This window comes from Morone saxatilis, unplaced genomic scaffold (assembly GCF_004916995.1).
Source record: "Morone saxatilis isolate NCDOM2014 unplaced genomic scaffold, NCSU_SB_2.0 Contig4, whole genome shotgun sequence".
In the NCBI taxonomy this organism is placed as follows: domain Eukaryota; kingdom Metazoa; phylum Chordata; class Actinopteri; family Moronidae; genus Morone; species Morone saxatilis.
In genome coordinates this window covers 15078079-15091220 of record NW_023339984.1, presented here as the reverse complement: position 1 = coordinate 15091220, position 13142 = coordinate 15078079, and the positions used below count along the sequence as shown (strand labels likewise).

General features: G+C 38.9%; 1 protein-coding gene across 1 annotated transcript; it reads right to left on the bottom strand.

Moving 5' to 3' along the window:
- Nucleotides 1-6222: 6222 nt before the first annotated feature.
- On the bottom strand, nucleotides 6223-9466 carry bmp15 (bone morphogenetic protein 15). The gene is given in 3 exon segments (XM_035674924.1): nucleotides 6223-8028; nucleotides 9080-9248; nucleotides 9251-9466. Coding segments are annotated over 3 exon segments (1386 nt in total). The 5' UTR covers nucleotides 9440-9466; the 3' UTR covers nucleotides 6223-7000.
- Nucleotides 9467-13142: the final 3676 nt, after the last annotated feature.

The following is a 13142-nucleotide window of genomic DNA, read 5'->3' as shown; positions in this document are numbered from 1 at the left end:
GTAAAAACTCACTACTTTGGCTCCTTCCAACCTCTTTAAATCTCCACATACAGTTTCTCTAATGACTGGATCTGCCCCTAGTTTAGCATGCATGCATGACAATGGATTTAAAACTCCACTTCCTGTGACTTTTCCTGTACTTTATCAGTTACTTAATTAATTAGTTAGTTAATGCAGTACAGGCTCTAAAATGTACTCGGTTTCTCTGAAGGACCGGTTGTTTCTGTGCAAAACTAACTGCAACTTCAAATAGTTTTGTCTGTCGTGCGTGATGTGCACTGGTCTTAACATTTAAGAAGGCGTGCAATGATACAAGTATTTGTGTAAGAAGTTAAGACGGCTAGAAGTAAAAACTCACTACTTTGGCTCCCTTTAAACTCTTTAAATCTCCACATACAGTTTCTTTAATGACTGAATCTGCCCTTCACGCTCACAGCTAAATGTTTAACTTTGATCACCTTTATTAGACGACAGTGGACTTTTACCTGCACTGCCATTGAACTCTACTTTCCAGCTGCAGCGAATTCTTTCTCTCTTCACTCTTTATACTTTGCATAATGAAGGTGAGGAAAAACTCTCAGAGCTGAAGGTTCAGGCTTTGCGGAACGAAAGCACAGTCAGTCCACGACCTAAAAGCAAAAAAAAAATCACCCCTCCGACCATCCAGTCTGGACTTTGAACTTTGATTGCTCTGAAGTAAGAGGGAATAGTTTCTCTTGGACAAACGGATCGAAGGAAGGCTGCAGACATGACCTCATCCGACCAGTTTATAGGCCGCATGCAGGACGGGGTGGATTTAACAGAAATGGGTTACCCAGAAAGTCCTATAAATGTGGCCAGGCCTTGAATCAAAGCCAATGATCCCTCTAGCAGCACATATCTCTTATCTCTCTCTCTCTTAAAAACTAATCTGAAGTCATTTAGAATAGAGCAGGAATGTCTAGTTCAATACCAGGAACCTTATAGCTTATTGAGAGGGCTGCTGTGTCGAGTGCGTTTCCTTCCTCATAAAATATTTCACCTATAAGGTAAAGTTTATCCGAGAGTGCAGTGACAGTATTTCGTCCTATAATCTTTCTGCATTTTAAATGTCACGTTAAATGTACGTTAGCGACCAATAAACGTGCATGTAGCACTGAAACGTGTAGTTTATTGATTAGTTAATTAGTTAGTTAACAACAGAAAATGAGTCAATTAAAAAATATATTACAGAAATTATGAGGATTTGCTGCTTTCTTTTAAGTTTTCTTTTAAGTATTTTAATACTAAGCTTAAATCTGGAAATGAGTTAGCATTTTAGCACGTCCGGGTTCCCTCACCTCACCAGTTTTTTTAACACCTTTTTCTATTGGGATTTTTGCAGAGATATAAAACACTTATAACAGTGAGAAATAATATAATAATCTTTTATAATGTGCTGTAGAAGAATAAAAAAACATGTATTTTCATTAAGAAATGAGCATTAGGCAATGAGGTCAGTGGGGAGTTTTGAGGTCTGAAATGAACACAAGCTTGAGTTTTGTTTTGTTTGTCACATTTTGTTCTATAATGTAAGATACATCGGTACTCCACCGGTGAATCTTGAAGCTTTTAAGCGTCTTAAAAAAGACGGTTGCTAACCACAGAGGTTGTCTGTGACATTAAACACTGACACTTATCTGCTCTCTAGTCCACCTTTACAGCTTTACAGTTTATGTTCGAGCTCTTATTCTCACTCAGACTTTCCGACTTGTAGATTTTATTTGCATTGATTTGATTACAAGTTGGATGTTTAGCGGTGCTGACGTTAAAGTTATGCAACCGTGGTGTAGTTTATCTGAAACATTAGTTTTTTACTTGTGGCGATCTCATTTACGCTTCAAAAATCGACCTACCGAACTGAGAGTGCACTAATTACTTAACGTTTAAACATAAACTTAAGATGTGGCTTAAGGTAAACCAATCGAGCATTCATGAGTCACTTTTGTAATGCATTTATATATAATATTATACTGTATTGTTCTTGAAGTACTGTACTGATGATATTGGACACATTTTATTATAACCTGCCCAGGGACTACGAATGAAAACTCTTGCACATTTACATTAAAGTGTTATATAAACTGCAGTGTTGGTTAAGGTGCATTGTCCAAAATCTAAAGCAGAAATCCCATTTGCTTTTTGTCAAAGGAAGCGTACAGAACACAAACTCTGACACACAGCATACAGTAAAGGCAAACATTAGTGTGTGTGTGTGACTATAAATGACTCATTTCTTAACACACTTTCTCTCCACACAACATCCAGTAATAGAACTCAGTAGTTCCTGCAGCAACCGACCTTTAAGGCCACTTCAGTTGTATACAATTAGCCACAGATCACCTCTTCCTCGTGTGACTCGTCCCTGTGTGATGGGAAACGCTCTTGCTAAAGTGTGTGTGTGTCTGTGTGTGTTATTTGGGAACATCTGTCACAGGAGATTAGGTTGAGAAGGACGAAACCAGACACACATGAAATCCCTGGAGGAGACAGACAGTGAGGTCCTGTAAAACAGAGGATTTCCAGTCACTCTAGAAACAAATGTTACCGTAACACATGAGCACTGCAGATCCTCAGGCAAAAAAATACACGACTGTGCCTGAATTAAACATTTGTTTCTCCTCATAAAATACACTTTTACCGCAACGCAAGTGAGGTAACTTCTTATTTTCTGCCTTTTTTCGCCCGATCTGAACCATTTTCTGTTCAGTAAATTGTTATTTTATCATTTTAAACACTAAAACAAGCTGCAGTTCAGATGAATTCATGCATTTTTAATGAAAACATCTTTGCATCTCTATAAAAAATGACTTATAGGCATTACTTTAGAAGTCAGAAAGAATAAAATCGAACAATATTACTGCTCGACATCTCTACAGCAAACACCTGTGATGTTTTTTTCCATTCAGTAGCCAAAACAAGCCAAAAGTCCAAGAGTGTGTTGACTTTATTTTGAAAAAGAAACCCCAGAAATCTCTGCACGTGTCAATAATCACCATCTAAGTCACGCTGTCATTTATCAGCAACCTTATAAAGACTCATTCAAGGTCAAATTGCAACTCAGGGAAGTAAAACATATTTCCTGTAAACTCGTCAAATAGCTGCTTGATGCAATATATGTGAAGGAAAACAGGTTTACGGCTCTATTGTTTGTTTTGATGATACATTAGTGCTGTTACACTCAACAGGTAGGAGAATAAACAGGTAATATGTAGCTCACAGCAAGAGAATGACATACTTTATATGGGTGTCAGTACTGTTTAACCTCACCATGCACGTGCAGTAGGACAACAACATAGTCTACATGCTAAATATGATCAAATTCAACTTGTTTGTGGCAACTTTAAGTCAAAATTTAGGCACATTAGTTGAAAAAAAGGTTTATTTATAGGTTGCAGCTTATCATGACCTGCTTCTTTGTGTGTACTTTGTGTGTGTGTACTTTGTGTGTGTGTGTGTTTCTGCACAACCCACGTTGAGGTCGATAAACACAAACCAAGGCATGAATCATTTGTTAGTAATGTTATAGCCTTAGTTTTTAGGCTTTAGTCATCGTTTTTTTATGTTATTTTTCTCCCTGGTGTTCATTTTAGTTTCTTTCTGTCCACTTTTATTTATGGATGTTTCAGATTTGATTGTTTCTAGTGTATTTATTTGTAAATTCTTGCAAATGTTTATTTATTGTTGTCCATTTTTCATGTTCTCTGACCCACTTACAGTAGCCGTCTCGTACCAAACGTCCATCTGTTAAATTTCATTCATTCATTTAACCATTTATTTAAATCTCAAGAGTACAACTATACAGAAAGAAACAACAGCAGTTAAAAGCAGTTACATTCAGGAGCAAACTGGTTTGTTATTATGGTTTTAAATAGACCTTTAGGTGCTTAAATTGTAACGTGTTGTAAAAGCAGATTTCCCAAATGTAGACTGTATAATTAAAAATGTTTATTCCATTTTTGCCAATAAATCCTCCTAAATGTTAAACACTGGACCTTTAAGGGCTTTATAAATAAACAGAAACCTCTATAATGAGTCAAGAGTTAAAGCAGCAACAAGGATATTTCTTGCTGTGTTGATTCTGGCGCCCCCTGTGGACAACAGCGGTAGTGCATCTACTGCCTCGTGTCATTGATTTCAAGGGGAATCCGACTCCCGGTGGCAGATATTAAGAATAAAAACATAAAACAGTCTTCTGGCTGATGGTATTTAGATCGTATTGAGGCATCAGTATCAAACTGTTTCAATAACGAACTCCGACTGCACTATTTTAAGGGAATTATTTGATCACGCCACTTTCTCCCCTCTGCAAGCAGTAGTTTAGTACATATTCTCCCTTTTAAATGACATTAACATCATGTTGCCTTCAGGTGACTTTTGTGTTGTGTAAATATGAGAAATGTTACCATGTGAGCTTTAAGTTTAACCTCTACTGGATGTATTAGCTGGTGATTGGTATGCTCAGACATTTGCTTTAGGAAATGGAAACTGGCTTTATATATTAGTGATTAAATAATTAGTTTATTGCTTTTTGAATATTTATATGTATTTATATGAACTTTTGCAGGAAAACGAAGGGCGGCAGGTTGTACTGTAGAGTTTCAGGCTTGTACTTTTACATTTTAACCTCACAAAACTCATTCTTTACATTTGTTTCCTCATCATTTCTTCATTTTTTGTATTTATTACACTCCTGTGAGCACAAAAAGGCAAAAAAAAATACAGGGGTGAAGAGTAGTCCATGGACAATGAAATCTGTGTCAAGGACTTATATATTTAACCTCCTTGCTGCTGGAAACAACCTCAGTTATCTACATACGTATGATCGACTGTTTGTGTCCACTTTGTGACCTTTTTCCTTCCTCAAAGGTTTCTCCTGACACTGAGGTCAAGGGGAAAGAAGAGGCAAACAAAGGTAGTTTAAACTAGTAAAGGAAAACAAACCTGGTTCTATAGGTGGATTCAGGATTTATGTCTGATTGTGGGAAACTTTATGCAGCTTCTGTTCTTAGTGAAGAACGCCACCTGCTGGAATTTTACAATTCGATGGTTAAAACTTTAACTTTAGTTCATATGATGAGTTAAACTACTATTGTGACTTTCTTTATCCTCGTTTTTAGTGCTAAACTATATATACATCTCAAGTTTATTTTATTTTTAGTGCATAAAAGTAGAATATTTCTATTTCCTGCTGTTTTTCTGTATTTAATTGATAAAAATCAAATTTTATCCGACTGATTTATCATTTTTTGGTGTCTTTATAAACCCAGTTTGCCTTTTTAGTCTCACCAGCACAATCCTTTGTTTAACCCTTTAATGTAATATGTTTATGTTGTGTTATTCTGCGCAAATAAACTAAACTTATTTTATTATAGGACTCAATAGAGTTAAAAAAATAAAGGAATTCTTGTTGAACATCTTACAGGAGTTTTACAGTGTAAATTCCTGACATGAACATTAATACACCACACCACAACTTTTTAATTAATTTACTTTTTTAAAAGAATTTACCTGATGTCAGTAAAACTAAATAAATCAGAGCAGATTTGAGGCACACTGTAAAACCATACGTACATTTAAATAATGGTGTAGTTGCAGATTACAACACCCTCACTTCACCCTCCCGTTCCAAGCTTGTAGGAGAAACTACGGCGGCCACGAAACGTCCATTCTGGGCTACTGTAGAAAACATGGCAGACTCTGTATCACTAATAAAAACATACCTATGAATATTTTATTTCCATTTCTGCCAATAGATCCTCCTAAATGTCACACACTGGAAGTTAAATCTTGATCTTGAGAGTAGTTTTAAAAACAAAATCCATTTTTCAACATCAAAAAAGACAATAAATAGGTTTTTTTTAGAAAACACGCATTTTATTTTATTATTAATTTTCACTCGTAATAAAAATTGCATTCCTTGCCACTACAACACTAATGTTAGTTTTTTTTAACATCCTTCCTAATGCTTCATTGTGATTTTTTAATTATTTGTTTTTTAAAGACACAACAGTAGCAGCACCTCCATTATTTTACTTCGCATTATAAATATGTACAAAATGCAAAAAGTTTAGACTAAACAGCAAAAATGGGACGTCACAAGCCCTTTGCAGTTAACATCCAACACGGTTCGACCCCCTCGTCCTTTAAAAATACTTTTCTTCTTACTCGGAGGAATATGGCCTCAAACACACATTATCCAGATTTTCTTCTTTTTTTTGGTTTTAATACACTACTTTATTTTATTTTTTGCTGCCCTGATGTGAAACACAGATCAGGTTTTTAAAAAAGACAAAATAATGATGATACAGAACAAAAACAACACACAGAAAGAAAATATTCATTAAATGTCTGAGGTTTGAGGTCAAATAGTGGAGATGGATTCTACATGTGTGAGTACAAACAAACCAGTGGTTAACTCCTCAAGTTAGAGCAGCTTTTCTTAAAAAAATTACCCCTGATGTTTAGTTAGTGTAGAAGTTGATGAGATATTGTTAAGTTACCCCAGATGTTTGGGTTTAAGTTGAGTTAAATTACCACTTAAAGTGAAGTTAAGTTAGTCAAAGTGGCTTAAAATGATTCCAAAAATGTACCAGCTTTGATCTCAGGAGGAAAAACATTAGTGACCATGAATATTGCACACTCACCAATCCGCACAGTGCTTTTAAAGAGCTCACAGAATAATAATTATTCCAATATATATATATATCATACATATATATAATATAAATACATCAGTAAATAGACACCCTCTCGCCTCCACAACCTTATATAGTTCATCACAGGCCACAGTCTCATCCAGTAGCTGCCTTTCTTTAAAGTGCTTTAACAGGAACAGCGAAGACCTGAAACCACAAGAACTTCCTCCTCCCAGTCTCGAGCTCGTTGTGGTTAGCTGCCGAGCTGTAGATCAAACAAATGACCCATCAAATCTGCCCTCCTTTTTTATTTTTAAAGTCTCTTTTCTTCTAGCGTGTTTTCTTCAGCGACACGTGCACGACTCGGCCACCATGTCCTCCAGCTCCCTGTACTCCACCTTCTTCTTGTGCACCACCAGCACGCTCATGGGCATGTACTTGTACGGCACGCAGGACGGAGGGGGAACGTCCCCGATGCCCAGGTCGTTGATGACCGTCTGGATGATGGCGTGGTTGGGGGAGTGGTAGCCGTAGTGGAGCACCCGCGGGCAGTTGCCCTGGCAGAACCGCGGGTTGTACACCGGCGGCGCGATGAAGTAGTGACCCCAGCCGAGCTCGTCGAAGGAGAGGCGGAACGAGTGGAGCTTGCAGCGGTTCTTGGGCACGCCGGTTTTGCGTTTGTAGTTGGGGATGTCGGAGATGATGGAGGCCGAGGGCGAGCTGGAGAAGGAGGAGGAGGAGGAGGAAGTCGGGGCGTTTTTCAGAACGTCCAGCGAAGAATCTTTGGGGTCTGAGCTTGTAACGTCTTTAGAGCGGCGGCGGCGCTCCAAGGGATGCCACTGCTCTATTCGCCTCATGATGTCTTCCCCTTCGGCCCCCAGCAAGTCCCCCATCCAGTCCTTCACCTCCCTCTCCTCCTCCAGGTACAAAAGAAGAGACGGGACTTCCAGATGAGGTTCGCCTCGCCATCTTTTTATCCCGTAAAGTAGAGCCCACCACCAAGAGGGGCCGCCGTCGTCCTCTTCGGCTTGCCCAGGCTCGGTGCACCAGTACTGGGCGGTGAGGGTCAAGTGTCCCCCCGCGCCCTGGTTCTTCCCCTGCTGGACGTGTGCAGTGATGTCCGTCTCTGTCCACCGCTCGTGGGGCTCCAGGGTGACCAGGCTCTCTTTGCCCAGCGAGGTGATCTGAGCCCTGCAGCGGGGCGGCTCGGGGGCCTGGTTGGTGCTAGCGGTTGCGGCGGAAGACGAGGACGAAGAGGAGGAGTAGGAGGAGGGAGAGGACGAAGAGCGGAGGTGGATGAACGAGGCTCTGATCAGCTGCTCCGAGGGAAGAGTGTCGAGGTTGTACTGGACTGTGAAGCTGTAGAGGTGGTCTGAAGGAGAAACGAGAGAGACGTGAGGGTTTACCGGGCAAAGTGACACTATCAAGTTGCACTATGGGAAATGTAGGATCCACTGTTGTTGGAGCTTGACCTATATTAGTAATAAAACTTTAAATATGTGATTGTTTTACTTACAACACAATCACTTTTACTTACTTACTTACTTACTTCCTCATAGGGAACAATCTTAGTAGATTTTATCTTTGATTAAGTAAACATGAAGTAAAACAAATGCTAAAAAACAAATATTGTCTCATTTGATCCAGACAGACTTGCTATAGTTCGCTGTTTCTACACAGATTTAGAGATAAAGGCGCAGTTAAGGCTTACTTTTCATGAATCAATAAAGAATCAGATTGATAAACAGAAGCAACAATGCCACTCATAGCAATAAAAGCTTATTAATTATCCCTGTTCCCTCAGTTCCCAAAGGAAAACTGGGTCCAAATCTGATTGTAAAATTAAAACAATACAGCAAAAACAAAAAGATATTCTGTATTATAAATAGATTTAAAGTCATTTGTCTATTTAAAAACTAAAATCTGGGTATTTGTTTGTTAAATCCAGTAACACTGACATAATATAGAGCTGGAAGGTGATCAGAGAGTTGGAATATTTCCATTTGAAGCAACTTTCACTACATTTGTCTGACAGCTTTTACTTACTTTCCAAAATAAAATTATTCAACCCCTTGCTGTGTACCATGTGTCTCCAAATGTGGTGGTTCTGAATGTGAGTATTGTTCGGATTAACTGAAGGATCAAGTGAGAAAAGTCTCTCACTCCTCCAGATAAATCAACTATTTTAAAAACCGTCTTGAATTAGCAGCAAAACAACCCAAAGCTGAAAACAGGTTGTTTTGCTCCTAAAAAGTTCTGTTTTTCTAGAGAAATGTGTTTCTCACAGACAACAACTCCACAAACACACGACGATCTGATAGAATATGTTGTATTTCTGTATTTTAAAACAACCCAACAGTGTATAAATCACTTAAAATGCAACATTAACCCCCAAAAACATCTTCACAATGAGCACATTTTACCTCCTGACGCCGGCAGGTAGTGCACCGAGGACGCCGACGGCCTCAGCAGACGGACCGTGTTGGAGCCGAACTTTCGGTGCTGCTTGGGCCTGCCGTCCGGCTCGGCTGCGCTCCGGTACAAACTCAACATGAACTGCAGGTTCTGGTCCGCTTTCTGCGCGTCCGTCATCGGCGGTGGTGCGCGCCTTTGTGCCGTGCGCTCGGGTGGCTCCGGCGGCTGCGCTGCGTCAACGCGGGCCGGTGGGAGGCCACTTCCCGGCCGGACGCCACTCCGGTGCAGGTGGAGCAGAACAGGTAGATAAAAGAGGACAGGAGGCAGACACGCAGTAAGCCGGTGTGTGTGGAGCGGGTCGCCCTCATGTTTGTGATAAAAGAAAGAGAAAGCTTCTGGTGCTAGCGAGCTCCACCGACGAGGCCTCGGTTGGCGACCATCCTCCGCGCTGCCGAGGGCGCGATTAACTGCCTCACCTGAGCACCGGACATTTTTGGACACGCCAATCAACTTCCTGAAGATTGACGGTGACCCCAATTAACTCCTCGGGTGTGCGGGAGCAGCCAATGGTAGGCCGGCGTGGGGAAGTCACGTGATAAAGGTGCGTTAAAGGTGCGTTGAAGTGGACTTTTGATGTCTTGTTATTTATTGTTATTGTGGGTTGTTATTATACAGATGATTATATCTTTTATAAAACTGCTCTCTCATCATGTTTGCTGACTTATTCTTTTTAAATTGTTCCATTATTGATCGATTAGGTCCAAACATTTATACTCATATACAATGTTATGTTATGTAATGTGATGAAATGATGTTTTGTGTGTTTATTGCTTAAATATGTGTGTTTTATTGTGTCCTACTGCAGTATCCTTGGATATCTACAGACTATTATATATAAAAAAAAGTTTTGAGCATCTGAATTTAGCATAGGTTAACTTTAAGGTTGACTCTATGCCATCCACCAGAAGTGCCAATAATTAATCTATATTTATATCAGGTTAAAAGGTTAGGGTTAGGTCAGTTAAAAATATAATAATCCAACTATACTATCAGGCAGAAGTAGAATACCCTAAAGTAAGCTCAAAATATAAACCGTGTACTGGATACTGTGTGCTTTGCATCAGTTTCACAGCTGGTTCATAAATTAAAAAGATTTTTTGTAGTCGAGGTAATTGCAAACTTGATTTTCTTACTTTAGATTTTGGAGATCAGGGATTTCAGTTTTCACTGTGCAACACAAAAAGTAAGACTTTACCCTTAAAAAAGCAAATGAAAAGCAAAATAACATTCTTTACAGTTTTCTGCTGACACACAAAACATGAATTCTGGATTCAATCAGAGATTTTCAGTGTAAGATTTGAAAAAAAGCTTCACTTTGGCGCCATCAGGTGGCAGAATGACGCAGCACAGACTGCAATCAGTTCTCAGTTCGTACATCCTTGATTCCTTTCCTCGCCTCCTTTCCTCACGTCTCTCCCCCCTGAGATGTGAGCAGAGGAGGCGAGGCAGAGACACAAGGAAACCGGTATAAGACATCTTTGCTTCGGAGCGACACGGCTGCATAACCTTTCCACTGTCAGACCTCTTTTATACGACACAGGTGGCCAAAAAGACTTCTACAAAAGTTTAATCCTGACTCATATCTCCTTCAGCAAGCGGACGCATCCTCGCTCTGGCGCTCTGAGGTCGATTTCTAGGCCACAAAGCGGAAAGATGGAGGAGACAAGGTGGAATAAAATGTTTTAATAGGATTGTTCTACAAATAAACACATGTGTGATCAAAATAATTTGAGTTTTGTTACACTTTCCAAACTAAATTTACTCAAGTACAATTTTGAGCTGCTTCTTTATACTTTATACTCATCTCAGAGGGACATATTGTACTTTTTTTCATTCATTTGATGCCTTTAGTTACTTTACAGATTCAGATTATTGATACCAAATATACCCAACAAATACATTAGGATGTATTGTTATGGACATACAGAAATATACCGTATATAGTAAGAAATAAGCCTCTTCTTTACCAGCTGCTACATTAAAGTGACGTATATACTAATGCATCAATAATTATTATTCAATAACATAATACACATTCATCTGAAATGGCCCACTCTGTATAAAGAGTACTTTTTGTACTTTAAGTGTATTTTGATACGAATGATTTTGGATACATATACATACATACAAACTAAAGATCTACCTGTTAACCATTCTTTTTAATTAATCGTTTTGTTACAATCAAATTTATTGGTTTTTATTTGTTTGTTTTTTTCTTAATTGCCTGTTAAATGTGATTGTTTTTAGGCTTTTATTGTTGTTTGTGCTTTAGCTCGTGAACTCTATAAGGCACTCTGGATTGCCTTGGCTATGAAATGTGATATATATAAATAAATCTGCCTTGTAACAGAGTATTTCTACACTGTGGTATTGTTATTTTACATCAACACTGAATTAAATTACTTTTGCCGGTCAGTAAATCCACTCTGTTGCAGCACTGTGTGATTCCCCCTCTTTGTCTTTGATACAAAGATCTTTGGTTTGCATTGTGATGTACTTTGACTTTGACTTCGTCTCTGTTTGCAGACGCTGATTGCACTTTTCTGATATGTTTGTTTGTTCTTGTATAAATTCGTCAAGCCAGAGCGCTTTGGGATCTTCTGGTGAATGAACTGTTCTCCAGAGCTGGATGGATGGATGGATGAAAAAAACCTGCTTCAAAATGAAACAAAAGAAAATGAAAGATTTCTTTTGTTTGTTTTTTTTGGTCTTTTAAACTCGATCTCACTCGCTCGCCGCCAAACCAAACATCACAGTTCAGAGTTTTTCTGAGAACAAAAAAACAGGGTTGAAAAGGAAACAAGGTTGTCTGATGTGATCAAAACAAACTCCTCGTGGTCTGGATGAGAAGAAGTGAGATGTCTGGGCTTGTTCACCTCTTCTCCCTTTCTCTTTGATTCTCTCCGTTGTCTCTTGTTCTTCTTTTCTCTCTCTCTCTCTCTCTCTCTCTCTCTCTCTCTCGACACACACGACACCAAACACACACACACAACACGCCCACACACAGGTTTAAATGGACTGGTGGCAATCTCACCGGCGATTAACTCCGAGTCCAATCATCGTCTGCCACAGAGGGAGTGTGGAAACTTTAACTAGTAGCGGAGGTGGAGTGGGGATAAATTTGGTACAGGGGGCGTCTTGAAGAAGAAAGAACATATTGTAAGAAGTTTAATGGCAAAAGAAACATTATAGATGCGTCGTAAAAAAGAAAGCCATGAAATAGTTTCGAGAGATTTGATAATATTAACCACGATTTCGGAACTTAGCGTTATTTTCTGATTGACACATTGTTCCAAGAAGATGCCTCAGTGTTTTGAACATTTAAGAGGATCTAATATAATATTCATTAGTATGGTTTTCATTTGTTGTTTAATCCCCTGCAATATGCAGCCCGTTTTCATTCCAGCTCGTCAAATACGACGCGAAGCTTGTTTCAGTTAGTATAGCAATCTGCAACTTCGCCACTAGAATGCAGCTTAAATCCGTTGCACAGCTGGTCCTTTAAATGGCGCTAATGAGGAACTTATGGAGCAGTTTGTTAAGCGGTGAAAACACTATAGCTGAGTGGAACTGGAATGAGTTATATCGGATTTTAATTTCAGATTGTGTTATTTTGTTCAACGGCTTCTAAATATTATTGTTGCACCACAAAAATGGTCGCTTCAAATTTAAAGGCAACCACACGCTTCTGATATGGGTTATTTTTACAAGAATGTTTTGTTTATGGATGTAATGTGTAATTCGTGGAGCTTTAGAGGTACTTTTTTACTATTTATAGAGGAGCAGGTCAGATTGTTTCGCCTAGCTTCTGTCTTTATGCTAGGCTAGGTAAAACAAACATCGGATCATGAGATGGGTGTCGATATTTTAATGTTGTTCTCTTAAGAGAAGCAAAAAGCGCATTTACCAAAATAATTAACTATTAAAGGGTTGTACTTTTTCAGGTTATTGTTACATGTTTAATCCTATTATTACAATAACTTACACGGTTTGTTATCAATTTCATATTCT